Below are 20560 nucleotides of genomic sequence, written 5' to 3'. Positions count from 1 at the left end.
GTCGTGGCACTCCTCCTAGCTTCTTTTGTTGAGCTTCTGTCGTCCTTTAAGGCCCAAAGCTGAGGACAGTGTTTGCAGGCAACAGCTTTGTCCTTTGTTCGGAGACACTTTGGCACTTCCCACCTAGGAAGCTTGCTGGCAGAACCTAGCAGGGCACACTGTGTGCTAACTGGGTACTGGTTCTGGAGTTGCTGGGCATGTCCTCTGAGTTCAGTATCTCCCTCTGTTCCCTGGGAGATGTTTAGGGGAGGGATCTTGCTTCCCTCTTGGAAATCCTGGCCTTCCTTCACTGGCAGAACTGTACCTTCAGCCAGGGTCCAAATGATCCTTCTTACTCCTTTCAAAGTTGTTGCATGTTCTGCCAAATGAGGGGTTTAACCCTCCTTTAAAGCCAAATTGGCCCCAGTGATTGGTGCAGGCTAAGCCTACCTTAATGAACCAATCCTGGGTCCCCAGCAGCAATCTTATGTTATGCATGAGGTCATAACCAGAGGTCTTTGCAACAGGAAAGGTAAGGGGTGACAACATGTACCACTATGTGCCACCCATCTTCCTGTCTATAGTGGATCAAAGAGTCTCTCTGGTTAATTGAGCTCTCTGTGGCTCCTGATCAAAGTGCAGGTCTCCCTTGAAGTTTGTGGCGAGAACAGACTTTCTGTCTCCATCAAATCACATACTTCTTCCCTCTGAAAGGGTGTCACACTGCAGGGATTGCCTACTGTAAACAGTTGTCCCAGACATGACATTCACTGCCCTTCATACAGAGGGGTGGGAGCTAGCTTCAAGTTGACACATTGCATATCAAAGAGGTGTTGGTTTCCTGTCCCCTTTTTTCAGTTCTACGACCAGGCCTCTTCGCAAGCATGCTTCAATTAACTCATCAGTATGCACTGCCACCACACAGAACTGACAATAAACAAGGCGGATCCATGGAGCCTTTGATATTTTAATTAGGCTGGCCATGGCAAGAAGAAGGTGTTGGCTTCCTCTTTCCTGAGATGCTTTGATGGACCTGTGGATGTCACATTCCAGCTGAACATGACAGGAGGACTGCGTCTGTAGGCTGTGTCCCCTTAGAGTACACTTGATTATGTGGTTGTTGTGCGGCGAGCATAGGAAAATATGTGTGGATTAGCCCCACACATTTTCCGGAGGTTGATCTTCCAACATTCCATTTCATTACAAAACTTCAAAAAAGCCTAGACGAGCACACATTCCCAGTGCGCATGGTCGAATTCCTCACAACGACAAATAAGAAATTAACATTTCAGGTTTCTTGCTTTAAACTTTATTCTGTAGTTCTGGTCTCTTAGATTGGGTAGGAAATGTCTGTTGGTGCCAACAAGTGCCGTAAATTTGAGGTTAAACACATACTGCCTCATTACGAGCAAATTACCACCATAATCATTTACTGTTACTGCAACTCAGTCCTGTGGGTTTACCACAGAATAACAAGTGGTGGTGGGGCCGTGTAACTCCCATTTCTGTAGTCCATAGAACTCAATGGATATTTTGACAGATTTACTGTGAGCGGTAATTCCGCCATGATAAATCCACCAATTTCTTTTCCCCCAAACACAGAATTTGGTGGTGTGTTGAAAATGGCAATAAATCTGTTACCACCCAAAAAATTGGCGGTTACCGAATTACTCCCAATTTTGTACTTCACCACGACCTCGAATGAGGCTCATAATCTCTCAGTAATTATTGTCTAAATGAATAGGTGTGTCTCAAAATAAGATCTGAGATTACAAGTTAGATATTTGCATCATCAATAAGGAACAAATGAGGGGGATGTAGAAAATGGGTATGGCATTTGCTTCTGTTTTGGTTTTCCACAGAATCATTTGAATAGGTGATCTGAGAACCCAAATGGGACAACAAAATGGGAGCCCCCTATTTATCTGGCAAGCATTATCCCAGTTATATAACCAAAATCCATCTCAGTGACCAAGGTGGCTGTTTCCATCTGCAAGCTATTTAACATATCTCAGAAGTATTTGTTTTCATCTCTAAATTTAGTTAATATATGGTATCTGCTTTTTGGCCTAAACAAGGGGTGTCCATCAACTGAGATGTGTGCTTTGTTGGGGTACAAGGGAGCAGATGGTGCCCCAAATGACTGGGAGAAAACCTCTCACCAAGTTACATATACTAACTGTGAAATTAAATTGCTGCATATGGGCGTTATGCAAATCAGTGAGGTCCAGCGCCACAGCCCGGGTCTTGTTCGCTTAAAGAACTCTCCTAACACATTTTTTTCTTTTTTTTAAATGTGTTTATTGGTTAAATAAAACCTTTTACACAAACAACTCACAAAAGCAAACAAATTGCAATTCTCATACAATAATACAAATTCAGCTTTTCATACAGATTAAAATAGGTTTAAAAAAGAAGACATTTAAAAGGGTAAAAACAATAACAAATTCATAATACTCTCAATTTATTTCAAATCACTTTCCATAGATAGAACAGATTCAAATTAATCACTGAATTTTCTGCCATAAAAATATAAGCCCAGAAAAAATCAGCTAAAAAATCTAGGGAGTGTACCCTATTACCATAGGCTCTTTCATATAGTACATTTAGCTTTTCACAGTTGGTAAATAGATGTCTGGTAGTTTCGACTTTTCTTTTACATAACCTAGACTGCCGCTCCTCATAAGGTAAATTGATCCAAGCACCTAAATTCATAAATGTCGGAAGTTGATTGGACCTTAAGAGCATTAAGAAACGTCTGACCTCCACATTTTGCACGTTCTTAATGTAAATACAATATCAGAGGGGTGAAGCAGGGCTGCCCACTGGCTTCCGGCAGTGTATAACCTTTTCACCTCGGACATCCATCATTTTGAGTCAAATCTGCGATCATTCCCTCCCATAATAGGCAGAGAGAAAGTGAACCGTTTGGTCTAGGCGGACCATCTTATTTGAATAGACCAAACTAGAATTGGCATACAAAGACAGCTGGACAGCCTGAAGAGATACACTGCCTTGAATCGCCTGTAATTAATCAAGCCAAGACTAAAATGATGCAATTTAAACGAGGGACCCAGAAGATCAATTGGTTTACCTTCAAATACTTGGGTACTATCACAAACAACAGCTTGGTAGAGACCCCATTCCTTGAAGACCTGAAAACCAAAGCTAAACAACTGGCGAGCCAAGCCAAAATCATGGACGCAACATTTGGACGATTCTCTTTGGCAGCAGCCATAACATACTACAAGGGGAAGATAGTCCCGTCCTTAACATATGGCTGTGACGGAATCCTGGGTATCCCAGCAGAGATCTGGCGGCGCTTGGAATCAATCATCTGGAAAAAGAAACTAAATCTTCCAGACTCAGTCCAGATAGATGCCCTGCACAGAGAACTATCACTATCATCCCTGGAAGCAGTAGTGGATTGGAAAAGGCTATCTTTATATCGAAAAACAATGCTACCCAACTGTCCAAGGTTGTTGGGCATAGTAAAGAAAGAAATCGAGATCAACCCTTCTGTAAGTTTGTTCAACTGGGTGTCCCAGCTGAATAAAATATTGTCAGACCTCTGCTGCTCAGAAGATGATCTTATTACAAACCCTACATGGGTAAAAGAAAAGCTGTTCCGTGCTGACTGGATCCGAACCTTGGATAAAGCTAGTGTTTCTAAATTGGTTGGAAAGATACCATATCCTGCTCGGAAGTGGAACAAGTTGATGCCGTACCTTCTTAAGTTTCCAGATCGGCGATTTAGGGACACATTCATGAGAATCCGCCTCAACTTAATTTCAACCAATGAAATCTTGTCTATAAGAGGTACGAATATATCAACTGGTTGTAGATTCTGCAAAGACGAGTCCGAAATTGAATCTATCAAACATGTGATGATTAACTGCCCTGGGCTGGCTGCAGAGCGTCACCAATTTTTGACACCTCTTTTTCGATCCTTACAAACATTGGATGACCATCAACGTTGGACTGCATTGATGAGTGGCACATCTACGTTGTGGGTGATTACAGTAGTTCACTTTATTAGGAAAGTCTACCCAGCAACTTCTGACAGCAAAGGAACTGCAGATTAGAAGTCTACCTTGTGGTGGGACCTGTGGGCCTGCGAATGAAATGGTTCCCGGAAATGAGAAAAATAGGAGACTGTGGACTTTAATCTTTAATCTTAAATGTTTGTTTGTTGTTTTGTAAAAATTGCAATGCAATTAAATTCAAATAATAAATAAATAAACAAACAAACAAATAAACAAATAAATAAATACAAAAGTGGTGTTCACAGGGAAGGATTGTCTGGACTATTCAGCATATCTGGTCTTCTTTGATAAATAGACCCACCTTTCATTTATATCCCAGAGTGCTGCTTTGTTTTTTTTTTCATTACATTTACTAGGCAGGTTATCACTAGGATCACACGTACATCCCATGTTTTCCAAAAAAGTACCAATGTCATTTCTCCACTCTTTCAAGGCCGCAAAGCTTTCAAAGGGGCCTTCTTTAGTCAAAAAATGTGCATGTAAAGTTTTAGTATTGTCCTGAGTCATTAGCATTTTTATATACAGATTACATGATAGAATTTTTTTCCTCGTGGCTAGGGAAATAATACCCAAGTCACAGCAAATTGCTGCCACAGGGATAGACTGAGATAATCCTAGCGTAGTTCTCCAAATTCTTCCCTCTAAGGTGCTTAACAAGTTGTTTCTTTCGAGGTATAAACCTCCAGACCGTATAAAATGGCTGTTACCAGACATATATTACATAGGTGTATCAACCCTTCAATCGAGTATCCTCCGGATTTATGAATAAAAGACAAGCTCGTTGCCCTTGAGCTATCCTCCCAGCACCATTGAACATCTCTCTTTGCTCTGGGATTCTCCTTGCCTCCTACAAGATAGCTACTGCCCTACTCATCTTGCAAAAGCTGAGCTCCAGTTGCCCCAATAACCCTACACCCGATTGACCCGTCTCCCTCCTTTTATATTACTCTAAAATTCTAGAGCACTTTGGGCACCCCTTTCTAGCCCTCCACAGTGTTAAAGCAAGCTTTAACTTGTGTATAGGCGCGTTATAGATGCCATATCATATCATATCATGCGTGAAAAACATATGCACAAACTTTGGTGTAACGCATTTCAAGCAGGAACGCAATTACGCCAGCCTGTGATTTTCCTGCTAAATGCATTTGATTTGCATAGGTATCCATGTTAAGGGCCTTTCACCTTCCATACACTTCAGAAGGCATTCATGAATACTTCCAGTGAAAGGTGTTAAAGTGACAAGTAACCCTGTGTCTGTGACACTTCACTGAAAATTGGCTGCTCTGGCCATTTTAAAATACTACAGGGCAGGGGTGGACTGGGAACCAAAAGAGGCCCTGGAAATAATTTTCAAAGTGGACCCAAATGACAGATTTTCAGCAAGCCCAAAGCTGTTCCTATGGCAACATTTGGCAATACCACACAAAAGAGGCCCAGCATGAAGAGGCCTACTGGGAAATCTCCAGAGTTCCCTATAAGCCAGTCCGCCCTAGCTGCAGACCACTGGCGCATGTTATAATGCCACAAAGGCAAGTGCCAGCCCAATGAAGTGAACAGAGCACACCTAAGTGCACAACAGGGTATTCACTGGGGCCCCAGGGCCAGGCAGCTGAGAGTGTTCAAAGCAGCCACTGTGACTAAATGCCCTGCACTATAGACGGAATAGCAGAATGGCACTGAAAGCGTTAAGAGGCAACATGGCGTCCCCTCCCCACAAAGTTCTTGGCTCCTGACAACTTTGGGGAACCGCAGGTGTTATTCGCTTCTGTCTATAGTTAGGGATTCTTTGCAGCCTTGGTTGAAACACTACGTCTGCGGTTTATCTGTGTCCGTCATTTTCTGGGCTCATGTGGACATGGCAGTGCTTCTGGAGTCATCCTTCCTTCTGCCATTACTCAGGGCCCACTGGTAGCACTGCTGTCATCTATGGGCTTATTATCACCGCCTCGCCCCCCCTACACCCCACCCCTGCCTCCTGCCCCCACACACACACATAGCCAGGGCCCTCGTACCAGAATGTCTGGAGTTACTCCCAACCCCAACAGTAATTTCTTCTGAGATTGTTGGGGAACAGGGAGGCCAGGTGGAGGGGGGGGAGGCATTTGCCGAATCTCTGTTATGAGGCTGCCAGCCCCCGAATCCCCAAATATCCGGCATGGGACTAACAGAAGTGGAACTCCTTCCCAAACATTTCAAAACACTAATTTTGTTCCCTTTTTTAAATCTCAGGATGAAGACTATGAAATGGAGGATGACGATGACGATCCCATATTATATATACACTGCGAGGATGGCCTTGCCCCTGAGACCAAGGGGAACTACTTCCGGGATGGAAAGACCAAAGTTGGTAAGCACCGTTTGCGTGTTCCTTTTCCTTGCCTGGCGGAGGAAGCAATCCATCTACCAGTAGCACAAGCTTTGTTGTTAGCGTTTGTTGTGAAGATGTTATGTTATGATGTGTGGGGGGAACTCAGCATGAATTGTTTTGGGCTGTCTGTTCAGAGGTTTCATACAGCCTCTGTGCTTGTCAATGATGGCGATGGCCTGTCTCACTCCTTTACTCTTCCACTACAGAGCTGTCCCTCTCTTCCTCGGCATCTTATAAAGGCTGTCAGAGAGGGTCGTTTCCTTTTGAACCATTAACTACACACAGGATACCACAGCAGTTTGTATTTTTGTGCCAATAGGCCCGCGAAAACCAATGGTATTAATTTCCACACCGGCACCATCAGCTTTACCTTTCACTTTTCACTATGCTTGTGGCAAATTGAAAATACTTTCTGCAATTAACATTGCGGGAGGCATTTACAATGAATTCCCATGGATTATGATTGCACGTTGTGGGGATATCACGTGATCGCGGGAGCGCGGTCTCGCGAGATCTCGGCACAACAGGATCTCGCGGACCCGCGCTCCGCGAGCGGGACTTTGGCGCCAATGTAAGGCTGGCGGAGCGCCAGACAAGTCGGTCTGGAGAGCGGTGCCCCTGATGAGGAGCCAACCTAACTGAGGCCCCACGAGCCAGTGCCACCCTACATCCAGGGCATAATTCCAATGCCACAGGAGGCCTCATGGGGGCCTTGGAAGTTTACAACGTGCAGTCCAAGTGCACACCCTGCCTCCAGTGAAGTTAACTGGAAGGCCCAGCTGAGACTGTGAGTACCTGCCCCTGTCCCGCACATGGACTATTGCAGCCACTCGTTCTGTTAAGCAATAAAGGCAGTTATAATCACCCAGGCGTCCTGTCGTCCTTAGAGGCCACAACACACGTGCTTTCACTAAGTGGTAACTTCTGGAAGATTCAATGGGAATCTATTCCATTACATGCAGCATGAAAATATACGCTAGCAGTAATCCATCCCCATTTGTCAAGTGGATTAGGGAACGCTTGCAAACATGTAAAGTCTGTCCACATCTCTTGTCAAATTGAGGAAAAACCTGGGGCTCAGTCAAAATGGTGGTAAACGCATATCGCCACTTTTCCTGTGATTTTTACAAATCTGTGGGGCCTGGAAAACGACCCACTTCGTCACTTGGTAATTAAGGAATGCTCGCATAGGTCACACATGCCTTGAGAGATCCGTGTGATATGTAGACTGCTCACTATCTCCTGTGGTTGAGGAATATGTGCAGCAACCAGATAGCCATCCTTTGTTTAATATGAGGGGCAGATTCATTTACGCTCCCTTGACCCCAAGTGTGCAAACGGTACATGCTCAAAATAGCTGCTAAAAGATGAAGCATTTGTAGAGACGGAGTCTCGCGAGAGCTGGGCCGGTGTGTACATCACGAGACTCCAATGCACATGCGCGGCAGCGCCAACCTGCCAAGTACACAGAGAACGGGGAGTAGGGCTCTCGAAGAGGCACGAGAGGCATAACGTATCATCCCAGCTGTAAACACATGCCAACTGTAGAAACTTGAATGGACTTGAGGACAGTGAGGCAACTGTCTCTTGTAAATAGTTATTTGCATGAGCTAATTAAACCAGTTCCAAGATTCCCCGTGTGAAGTCTCATTACACAACCGCACACTGAAAATATAGAGGTAAAAATAAGTTGTACTGAAAGAAACTACTGGGTGTAGCTAAAGCTAAATAACTAACTGTAATACTTAATATAAAGAACTCCCCTTAAAATTAATCAGCATAAATATAAAATCCATTCTACACCGAGCGACATTGTTTAGGGGAGTTGGGGATGGCAGAGGTGTGCTGCGATTGTGCATTGTGCAGGAAAAGAGGGTTTCTCCTAGTTTGCAAGTACAACCTCACATATAACCCCATGGATTGACACTATGTAAATGAAAATGATCGGGTGCTAAATTTTGCTTTGGGTGGAGCTTAACTTAAGTGCTAAGGGCGTTTATGTTCGTCCGGAATTCCCACAAGGACTCATTGGGCCTCATTCCGAGTATGGCGGTAAGGCATACCGGTCACCGTTAACGAGACCGGTGCCGGTAATCCCTTACCGCCACATTCCGAGTTCCCCTTGCGTCCTCGGCCTTAACGTCTGCTTTTAACAGGCGTTAGGGACGAGGGCGCAAAGGGGCTTTTTAGCGGTCACCGTTATTTGCAATTTCCCCATTCCCATTGAGTCCTATGGGGGCTCATTTGGGAATGGGGAAGAGCCCTGGGGAATGGGAAATTACCGCCCTGGTCAACTCGGAATAGGGCGGTAATTTCCCATTCCACCAGGGCGGTGTCGGTACGGGTCCGGTGCCGACCAAGGCGCTACTACCGCCATTGGTTAGCGCCGGACTCGGAATGAGGCCCATTGTAGGCTACAGCCACCTCAGCACTTAAGACTGGTTCCCAAAATCAATGAGAAAAAAAAGGTTTGGAATAAATACACATTTTTTTGTATGGAATCTCATCTTTATTAGAAAAGAATTTTAAAATAATACATTTCAGGTTTGTTTACTTTTTATTTTAAAATGTCTTTGTTGAGTCTGTTTCAATGTATTTGTGACCCCTTTCCAGTCCGGGTAGTCATTATTCCAGGGATACCATTACGTTGGCCCGCATCAATGCAGAGTTTATGGGATTTTCAAGAGTGCACTGTCAACATTCCATGACCCAATGCCTCTCATGTGCTCTGCAGATTTTGTGCTCGTTTGGGAGGAGAAGATACGCCCATCCAAGAAGCGGAAGGTGAAGTATGCATACAGGAAGTTGGAAGATGATGTGACGGAGACACGGTGGGAACGCACCCGCAGGGTTCATGAAAACTGGAGGAGAAAGTTCCTGAAGAACCTGCGCAAAGTGGGCCTCTTAATGGAGAAGGTGAGAGGCCTGTCCGGTATGAAGCAACCACGCCATCCACATCTGTGCGCTCTATCCCCCTCCCACTTCCCACTCTATCTTTTACACATGCATTTCCCCTTCCATGATTACCGGATGTCCTGTGTGAGGTAGGAAAGACTATTGTGTTGTAATGTGGATTACGTTGCGTACACTGTGGTGTGGGGTTGATGCTGCAGGCTTATTGCAAAGCTTTTGCTTTGAGAGTGAGGGTATGGACCGGCCATAGAGAGGCTGTGGAGTGGCACTGTGTTATTGAGATGCTGTGTGGTACTGTGATAACAAGATCAAGGTATTGCACTAAGATTTTGAGAGTATGGTTTTGAAGCCATTTGCCACTGCAGTAGTGAAGCTCTTGTGCAGTGTGGTGTGTGTGTATGTCTTTAAGGTAACCGTGATGTAATAAGTCACAACGCCTGCAAATAAAAAGGACACGCCTGTGCCACAAGTGTGCATTTCATCACGGCAAAGACCCAGTGAAGCCAGCCCAACTGTGACAAGTCCACACAGACCAAGAAGAATCCTAACCCACGACTATACACTCAACCTGAGAAGATGGAGTAATGAGGCTCAAGCCTCGGTATCCAATAATCACAACTGATGGATTAAATCTATCAGCAAGAAGAAGACAGACAGCAAGCGTGCATTGCAGCGCGGGACTTGAGGACACCAATACTGTGCCCGCATATTATTTCATCCTGCCAGGGGTGTCCTGTACCTGGACACAAGCGCGCACCCCCGCAAAACATTGGCGATGAGGCAATCATTTGGTCGATGGGTACAGTCACCCGCTGACCCACCGGAACCTGGGTCTCCCGCTGACACTGTGACTCCAGCTCAATTTGCAGCACTCTAGCGGGGGCCGCTGCCCGACTTGCTTTGTTTTCTGTCTCTCTCTCTTGCCTGCTGGAGCGGGGAGCCGCAATACAGACTGCCGGCCATCTTCAGGGCCCTGGGGTCTACTGCAGATACGTTCACACATGCCTGGGAAGTTGTGGCTCTTCTCTGGAGTGCTGGTGCACCTCCCAGGGTTTACAGGAAACCTGGTAGCAGTGGCCCCTCCCTCCACTTCTTCCATTCTTATTGAGACTGTGCACTGCCTTCTACCGCCCATCTCAAGAGCTGATGGCAACTATGTGGCCCAGTGGATGTTCTCCTCAACTGCAGGGCTGGTAACTGCCCTGTAGCCCCACCAGCCCACTGTATTCCCACTGAGGGTGGTGGTAGCGTGCACGTGTGGTGCTGTTGGGCATATAAAATCTGCCACGACCCTGGTGAGGAACAGACATGGTGGATGATGCTGCAGCTGTGCCAGTGTGCGGCAGGGGTCTGCGCCAGTAGGGTTCCCTTCCCACGGCCCCATTACGGGAGGTTAATGTGCCAGTGGCCCATGTATCATTGGGACCATGGTAGTATGCATGGATTGGCTAGAGATGTTCCTTGATGCCGTTGGGGAGACAGGCGACAACACAATGAAGCCTTTTCTGCTGTACTCAGTGGGTCCCCGCTCTGCACAAGATTGACAAGACCCTACGACCCACCGACAACATGTATGTGGCTTCCAGGCCGTGCTGCAAGTTTACTTCACAGCCATGGTAAATTTGGACTATGATAGGTTTGTGATGAGGTCCAGAACGCAAAAAGAAGGCAAATAACTGGAGGTTTTCTATGGCAGATTGCGCCATTTGGTCCTCACGTGCGCCAGGCAGAATGAGGATTATGAGGTATGTCTGAGGCTAATTAATGGCTATTCATCCTCGAAGATGAGGAGGCGGATCCTGCATGAGCCAGGCACATCTTTGGCCCGCATCATGGAGAAGGGACGTTTGAACGAGCTGGCTGATGTTCGAGCAGCTAAAATGGGTGCAGCGTTGAAGTCCATTAAACTGGAAGACATGTGCAAACCCAGAGGCCGCTGAAGAAGCAGGCATGGCCCAGAAAGGAGAACCAAGGTACTAGCGCAGCCTGCTCCGCTCAAAGTAGCTACAACCTCCCCATTGAGAGGTTGTCCTGCGAAGGGCCACATCTGTGGCAGATGCGGTATACAAAACAATTGTTCGTGGATTTGCAGGGCCCCAGCACCCTCGACCCTCTCGAGGGTGCTGCACACACCATGTCAGCAATTCCAGAGACTGGCATGGAAAGTGATACAGCTGGAACAACTAGGAGCTGGGGAAGTACGTACTGAAGAGGAGGAGCATGAGAAGGACGTTTTCTTCATCTCTAGCATGCGCATGCTGACGCAGTCCAAACGACTGACACTGGTGTGTCAGTGAGTGTGATAGCAAATGATCATTACCAACAATTGCAAGGAACACTGCAAAAGACAAAAGGACACACACCTTTGAATTTTCATATTTGGGGAAATCTCCCCTGCCCATGGAAGGCGCATTCATTGCCCTGGTTCGGCATGAAGGAGTGTCAGTTAAGACGCGTTTCTCCATCAGCAAAGTGAGCTATGTAACCCTGCTGGGATGTGTGCCAGCGGAAGCTCTCTAGAGAGTGAACTTTAAGTTTGGTGTTTACCTGGAGGATAGCCAGTCCTTGTTAGATAGGTTTCAGGAGGTGTTCACTGGGATCGGCAGGATGAAAGGTGATCCCATACAACTCCAGATCGACACCACAGTACAGGCTGTGGTGCTGAAACACAGACAAGTCCAGTTTCACCTGTGTGAAAAGGTAGAGTGGGAGCTGGACAACTTGGTGAACTTGGACATCATTGAAGAAGTAGAGGGACCCACCCCATGCATCTCCCCAATTGTGATTGCAAAGAAGCCTAGACAACCAGACTGTGGGCCTCATTACGACCCAGGGGCTAATGGGTTAACGGCGCCGTAAAAGGATGTGGCGCCGTTAACCTATTAGCGCCTAATTACGAGTTCCCTTTGCGGGACCCGACCTTAACGGCTGGTGTAGACCAGCCGTTAAAGTAGTGACCCGCAAAGGGACGTTGGTGCTAATTACGGTGCCGCAATATGCGGCACCGTACTTTGCGCCTTCCCCATTCCCATTGAGCCCTATGGGGCAAAAATGGGAATGGGGAAGGGCCATGGAAGAATGGGGAATTACCGCCCCACCAACCTTGTAATGGGGTGGTAATTCCCCCTTTCTCCATGGCGGAGTCGGTAACTTACCGGCATGGACCATGGTGCTAACAGCACCATGGTCTTCCGCCAGGGTCGTAATGAGGCCCTGTGTCTGGATTATGTGTGGACATGCGGCTCCCGAACAGAGCTATCAGGAGGGAGAGGAATATCCCCCCGACTTTGGATGACATCGTTGCAGACCTGCAAGGCGCAGTGAATTTTTATCGACCTTGATCTAAGAGCTGGCTACCACCAGTTGGTGCTTGATCCAGCCTTCTGATATATAACAACATTTACTGTGCACAAGGGCCTGTAGGGATACAAACAGCTACATTTCGGATTTCTTCAGCTGCAGAAGTGTTTCAAAACACCATTAGAGGAGCAATCGCAGGCATCAGCAGAGCTATTATCTGAACAACTAGACAGACTCGAGAAGGTCCTCAAGAGGATACAACAGCTGGGATTGACTCTGCACAAGGACAAATGTGAGTTTTTGAAGAAAAAGATTGAGTTCTTTGGGTTTGTCTTCCAGGAGTAGGCCATATTGACTGACTTGGCAAAGGTGAGAAGCATTCAGGAGGAGAGCCCAGCACAGCAATGCGTCTGAGGTGTGCAGCTTTCTGGGGATGGCCGCATACTGTGGCAGGTTTATCAAGGACCTTTCCATGCTGTCAGAGCCTTTCCGGAACCTAATGAAGAAGGAGTGTACATGGAGATGGACGCTGCTGGAACAGTTGGCATTTGAGAGCATTTGAGAGCATCAAGAGCACCCATGGCCAATGACACAGTGGCATTTCTTGACCCAAGGGAGAGGGGGGAGATCATTGTGGACGTGAGTCCATTTGGCCTGGGAGCGGTGCTGGTGCAGCCCGATGCCAATGAGAAGGCACGACCAGTGGCATTCGCGAGAAGGGCATTGTCGGCGACAGAGCAGAGTTATGTCCAGATCAAGAGGGAGCCACTGGCAGTGCTCTGGGGCTGCAAACATTTTCACCTGTATATGTTTGGTAAGCCTGTCGCAGTTATATTATGTTATGTGCATACTTCTAACATGCCGAAGGCCCGCTGGCATCAGGGTGCAGAGAGCCGAAAAGACAAATTCACATTTTGATCTCAATTAACAGTTAGACCCAGCCTGAAAGTAGGATAGGCTGCCACGTTTTATTGAAACCAGAAAGCTTTTAGCAATTTCCTGAAACTGGGATAATTCTCCTCTTGCCGAAGGCCAGACTACAAGCCTTTGTTTGTTTGTTTATTTATTTATATTGTGCTCATAACCTGAAGGTATCTGGGCGCATTACATGAAAGTGCAAGTCTTAAGTTTCACAGAACGACAGAGATAAACAGTCAGAATACAAAAGTAGCCATACAAAAGTGAGCAGAAACATGGCAGCTGTTTAAGGCAGAATCAGCCAGTGTTCAGACAGCAGGTAAGGGTGTAGGGCAGTCATCATTCTTTAGACATTAGCAATTTTTTTGTATTTATCCTAAAGTTCCTAAAGATTTCTTCTGACTTGGAGATATGAAGTCTCCTCAGGATACTTAATGCAGTTCTTAAAGCATTATTTTGCAGAATTTGCAATTTAGTCAGAATCTGTTTATTTGCACCTGCATATAAGGCATTGCAATAATCGAGTTTGGGCAAGATTAGAGCACTGGCCAGTGTGATACAACTATCATTAGATAAGAAGGGTTTGCAAGCATGTATCAGCTTGCACGTGTATGCCGTAGCAGAGGCTGTGGCGTTGACTTGTTTCCATAGGTTCAAGGTTGAGTCCAGGTAAAATCCTAAAGTTTTGGTCTCCTTGGCGACTCTGATCATGATGACGTCAATAATGAATGAAGTATATTGACATCCAAGTTTATTCAGATTGGATCGAGCCCCTAGGATCAAGTTCTCCGTCTTGTCATAATTCAGGAAGAGGCCGTGTGCTGCCATCCATGCCTGAATGATTGAGTACATTTAGTTGACTAGAGCCAAGTCTATATCATAGACACCCGAAAGAGGTAGGAGTATCTGGATGTCATCTGCGTAATTGGTCTAGGTGACACCCAGATGATCCAAATCGTCAAACAGGGGCTTTGTGAATATATTATACATGGTCGGAGAGACACATGAACCTTGTGGTACGCCACAAGTGATGGGCGAGGGGTCAGCAGAGGCCAAGGGAGTGAAGACTCTCATTGACCTATGGTTAAGGAATGATTGAATCCAATTAGTGGCTTTTTGCGAGAAGTTGGCAGTGGTAGACAGATGATTGCAGAGCACTTTGTGATCCACCAGATCGAACACGGCCGATAAGTCCATTAGGGGAAGTAGGGTGCATTTTCTGTTGTTTTTTAGTTGGTCAATTTGTGTTTTCAGGTCAATTAAGGCGGTTTATGTGCCATGGAGTGGTCTGAAGCCTGATTGACGAAGTCCTAAGAGGTTATTAGACTCAAGATATGACTGGATCTGTAGGTATGCGGCTTTATCTAGTATTTTAAGTAAGAACAGGACCGTAGTTATAGGCCTGTAATTGGTGGAGATAGTGTGTCCAGTGAGGCTTTCTTTAGCAGAGGTAGTACCCACGCATCCTTAAGGTTGTTAGGGACATTGGAGGCATGGAATGAGGCATTTATTTGTTTGGTAATGAATGGCGCCAGGTCTCTGGCTGCTTCTTTGATGATTTGTGCTGGGCAGACGTCTCCCTGGCACCTCAAAGGTTTAAGTGAGGCGATGATCTTTACCACCTCTTGCATAGTTACTTGAGCGAAATTCTTGTAGGGAATTGGGAGAGTTTTTTTGTGAATTGTGAACAGTAGTTGGTTTGGTGAGGTTGAGTCTCATTGCTGCGATTTTGTTTTGGAGAGTGGTAATTGTGTTGGATAGAACAGTTTGGTTGTTGGTACACCATACTTTATCCTTTGTGCACAAATCCTCTGTGGGAATAGGGGATTCCATTTCCCTCAGGATCACAAAGAGTTCCTTAGTAATAGAATTAGCTTTGTTGATCCTGTCGTTGTACATTTCATGTTTGGTAAGTACTAGTTCTGTTTTGTACTTAGAGGATATTTCGGTCAGGTTTTGTTTATTTTCTTTAGAGGGCATGTTTTTCCACAAAACTTCAATTTTTCTTTTCTCTGCTTGAAGAGCTTTTAGCTGGGGTGTAAACCAAGAATTAAGATGAGCTCTAGGTTTACTTTTTTGCATTTTGATAGGAGCAATCTTGTCTAATGCTTATATGATGGAGGAGTTATAAATGTCTACTAATGCAGCGGGGTCTAGGGACACTCATGCCGCATTCAAGGTGGGTATCAGGAGAGGCATGGGCTTGTCTGCTGTGATGTTTCGTTTGTTCCTTGTCGGGAGTGGTGGGGCAATCGAGGTAGTTTTAGTTCCTTGACGTTTAGCCAGGGTAGTGAAAGAGACTAAGTAGTGGTCCATCCATGACTGAGGTTAACAGATGTAACTACAGTCTCACAATTTAAGTTTGCAACCCAGTCTAGTATTCTAGTATTCCGATCATGGCTGGTTTATCATCCAATCTACCAGCCTTTATCGAGAAATGGATGCTCGCCCTTAAGGAGTACAATATGGAGCTAGTATTCCATCCAGGGTGTGCCAATGCAGCAGACAATGTGTCTACACCCCTCTTAAGTCGGATCAAGCCGGAGGCAATTTTGATAATTCCATGTTGTTGGACCACATATAGGCAGCATCAGTGGAAGATGAGTGCTTCCAGATCATGTAGACAGCTGGGAGGAGTGTTGAGTGGAAGAGAGTACTCTTGAAGCTGGACAAACACAGGGGCGAGGCACGCCAAGCACTGGAAGAACTCTGGCAGATATAAAACAAGCTCACACACACCACGTATGGGCTTGTCTGGAAAAATTCCAAAATGGTGATACCAGAGAAGTTGATCCTGAGGGTGATGGAGCTAGCGCACAAAGGCTTCCAGGGGGCAGCCAACACCAAGGCGCGTCCCTGCATGTCAGAAATGGCGCAGTGGAAGGGGAAATTCCATGGAAAAGCGCTTTCCTTTGTTTTTTAGCCAAAGAAGAGAATCTGTTCCATTTTCTGTTTTTGTGCACGGCGTGCAATAATATACGTGCAATAACCTTAAAGATCCTCCTCAAAGGGCTTCGGTTTACTCAGTGCCATCCAGCACTTCTTTATTTGCTTTCTGCGAGGTCGCAGCGAACGGCATGGGGCTTACTGCAATATATGAGAAAGGCAATGCATAGGAGGAATAGTATACTAAATGTGTAATTATCGCTCAAAGTATGGGGCATCCATTATCCTAGCCTTATCCACCAATAATGTTTACTTGGAAACACTTGGCACACTATAGCTGTAATAGCGACTCGTCATGAAGTCAGAAATAGAGAACCTACCAGTGTCTATGAAACCTTCATATCTATGAATATCATAGTCAAGATGGAAATTAAGTGATTTCACATGCTTTTCTATGGACTATTACCTATTGATCTGATCATTTATTTAGTGATTGAAATTGTGATGAATGCATTTTTTAGATGTCTGCTATTGCATCAATTGTAACCTTTATGGCACTATGCCAAATCAAATAAAGTGTTTTTTTATATAAATACATTTTAAAACAACTTCTGGTTACGTCCACCTCCCAAACACCCATCTCCTCAGAGTTGGTGGTACTATATAATCCTGACATATTAAAGTGCTATAGTGTCACGTTAGCATAAAGTGCATACACCGTATAAAGTACATAACAATATTCTGATCCTTTTATCCACAATATAAAAATTAACATTACATAATTATCCAAAATCTGTATGCAATACTACATTTAGAACTTTACAGCTGATATAATATCTTTCGACATTCTGTAAAACATGTATGCTAACTCGCACCATATTTTGAAGCCTTTAATTTTAGATAGTAGTCTCATTTGTGCCTTTAATGCACAGACATTCTTCAGGGGAATTTTTTCTCTTCTTGGCTTCTGTTTTGGGGGGGGTGATTTTCTGAAAGTTATTACTACATATCATCTCATCTCCTTACATCTGCAAGGATACATAACACTGCATCATATTATGTTTGGTGAATACTTTTCATCAAAATCCCTAACTCTTACTTACTAAATAAAATAGGGAAACATACCCTTAATTAGAATAACTCTTGGGGCTCAGTGCAAGTTTGCCGGTATCGTGGTAGTAAATTTGCTGGGATACCGGCAAACTGTATTACCGTTACCAGCACTTGGTCCAGTGGAATGTCCACTGGATTACGAGTGCCGGGCGATGGTGTAAACCCCCATTCCATGGCAGAGTTTGACAGTATTACAGATGCCGGTATTACCGGTTCCTGAAATACCAGTGATTTATGCTGGTAAAATGGCAGAATGGTCTCCATCTTTCAGCTGGAGGTCATTCCGGTACCTCACTTGCAAACTTGTAGTTGGCCATGCCAGTAAATGTTAATTCTGCCATGTTAATTCCACACCGGGCAACTCGCAATGAGACCAAAGTGTCAAGCTCTCTTCGTGCAGTACCCAATATCTTACGTCTGCTATTCTCAGTGCAGCCATGTTTACTTATTTCTTGATTTCACTATGGGCAAGAAACTAAAAAAAGACGACTTTACCAACCACCCTCCCCCATTTAAAAAACCCTGGGGAAACCATAGGATACATCTGTCTTTAAAATACCTGTATCCTGTCCTTTTCTCTTTGTTCTGGATTTGGGGATTTTCCAAAGTTCTATATCTTTCTCCCTGCAAAATTTTAAAATGAGGTCTGTGTTAATCTACTATTTCTCACATGCTGAAATGCTGCTATGCTCTATTTTACCTTTCTGATACCTTTTGAACTGGGACATATATATTGACTGGGAGCCTCCCACCCTCCACATGGAGAAATCCAACTTGCTCTTGTGTTCTCCTTTTATAGCCACACCCTTTGCCTCCTCTGTGATCTCACTTCCTTCTGTATACTGGACTCCCTCCTCATATAGTAGGTGTCCGGCTATTGATGTGGGGAGTAGCTGGCAGCCCTCAGATGTTTTCAAGTAGGCTGAATTACAATAACAGACATGGTTGATAAATTGGTGGTCATTCTTATGTTCCCAAAATGTTTTTATGCAACGCAGCTAGCATCTCGTTCTGCCTCTTCACCTCCTATCCCCTCCACCCGCGCAAACAGAGGTGGCAGTGGGAGGGAGTTCCCCCAGTAAATTGTGTCCATTTCCAGCAGTGCTCATATGCCTTTTTATGTCTTCATGGGCATACATTTAGGCAATGTGCTCCATCACGATCCCAAGATCTGAATGAAGACTTCGGCTTCTAGTTCCAAAGTTTGAGTGAGGAGGAGCATGACTCAAAAAACCTCTTCTTTGACTAATTCCTCCTTAGTCAGTTCATTCGACAGTGGACACTTTATTAATAGCTGCACTCACTCACTCACTCACTCACTCACTCACTCACTCACTCACTCACTCACTCACTCACTCACTCACTCACTCACTCACTCACATACTCACCCACCCATCTATTAGCAGAAGTTGCAGTCGTTAGCTAAATCTTACATTTGAGTGGAATTGGAAAGCTAATGAGCCACAGCAAGTTGAATGACGTGTGTCACTGAGCCAAGGTATGTTGTCACCAGGGACATCCACGACCACATATTGGAAGTGTGTGTGTGTGTGGAGTTGGGTGTGTGGAACTTTATAATACCCATGTGGCTGTGTGGGCATGCCAAAGTCCTGCGATCAGGCCTATGGGATGGCACTGTGGGAGTTGCACCATAGCGGGGTTGTGCTACTGATCCTCTGACACCCCCCTCTTTACACATCTATAGGAGGAGACGGTGAGTGAGCGGAAGACCATCCATTACCTGAAGCTGAGCGCCCCCTGGGATGTCCTGGTGTATTATGCTGAGGAGCTGTGCATGAGAGCCCCGCTACAGGTCAGTGCGTGAAGACTCTACCTCCCTCCACAGCCGCTACAGCCCAGCATGTGGTCTGTGACTGAAGCTATTGCCCTTTACCTTCATCAATGTGTGCTTGAAAACATTACACCTCAGTGAAGACTTCCATTTGCAATTGTTTCCCCTACATTTGTAATAAAAAAACTGGCTAGGCTGGCGTGTCTTAACAGTGTGTACATATTGTCCTTGCTTTAAAATGAACAGGGAATTACAACATAGGAGGAACAATGCAAGAGAATCGGGCAGGTGGTGAGGGCTTGGTGTAAGGTGGGAAAGCAGAGTTGTTATGCCTTTCTCTGTGTTTACACCTTTGTTGAACCATTGGCCAGTTAGCCTGTTCATTCACTTACATTTGTATATGTGTCTCATAGCCAGTGGGGCTCAGTTTCCCATCCACACTCTTTCTCCTGACTCAAGTCATAATTGAACAAAACATCAGAGATCTGGGTCCAAAAGCTGTTATACTGTCGGATTAATCTAAATATTAGAACAGACAGGGGGGGGCAAGGCTAATGTTATGGTGTATGAATAGAGCCAGCAGCTTACCGTCTACATCACTGAGCTCTCGAGCAACTGACCCACTTCCCCCAGCAAGCATTCAGAGCATGAATCCCTGAAATCAAATGTATATATAAATTGCAGGCGAAGCGGATCAATCAGAAGAGAACGCCCTCTGTTCTTCTAGAAAATGAATCGCGATGGCTATGTTTTTCCGAGGCTAGACTGCTTTCAAGATTTGATAGAATGGTTCCCAAGACACACCCAGTGCCAAGTTCTCTCTGGCACACTTGGTACAGAAAGGCCTAGCGTAGGACTGTTTCTAGGATGGGCAATAGGCACCAACACCGGGTGGGAGGACAGCGTCCGATGGGAAATAGATGTTCTCATGCCCTACATCGAGTAGAAGTAGTCTAATTGTCCAGGATTGGCTGGCCAAATTCCTCACATCACTCCTGACTATGCTGCACTTTCCCAGGGTTGACTTCAAATGGCACCTTTAGCAGGAGTAATTAACCTTTTCACTCCATAATGGAAAACAGTTAACTGGACTTTCTCTGGCCAACACACCATTGTGAGTTACTCATCTGATTGTAATTGTAGTTCTTTTTGTGCAGTAATTGATCAACCTTGAAACCCATTGATGAATTGTGATAATGAAATGATACAGTAAAGGATCAACAACATGCATGATTGGTTTGGGTC

The 20560-nt window shown here is 45.3% G+C and overlaps 1 protein-coding gene across 3 annotated transcripts in view; it reads left to right on the top strand.

Annotated features, from left to right (window-relative positions):
* Positions 1-20560, top strand: part of LOC138472772 (anoctamin-7-like) — a 439062-nt gene that overhangs the window by 117894 nt on the left and 300608 nt on the right. For all 3 annotated transcript variants that reach the window (XM_069611107.1, XM_069611106.1, XM_069611105.1), the window contains exons 2-4: positions 6255-6372; positions 9128-9309; positions 19229-19336. In XM_069611107.1, the coding sequence (XP_069467208.1) occupies positions 6255-6372; positions 9128-9309; positions 19229-19336 (408 nt within the window). The remainder of the gene's footprint in view (positions 1-6254; positions 6373-9127; positions 9310-19228; positions 19337-20560) is intronic.

Source organism: Ambystoma mexicanum, chromosome 8 (assembly GCF_040938575.1).
Source record: "Ambystoma mexicanum isolate Mex_15411 chromosome 8, UKY_AmexF1_1, whole genome shotgun sequence".
Classification (NCBI taxonomy): domain Eukaryota; kingdom Metazoa; phylum Chordata; class Amphibia; order Caudata; family Ambystomatidae; genus Ambystoma; species Ambystoma mexicanum.
This window is presented reverse-complemented; position numbering and strand designations above follow the sequence as displayed.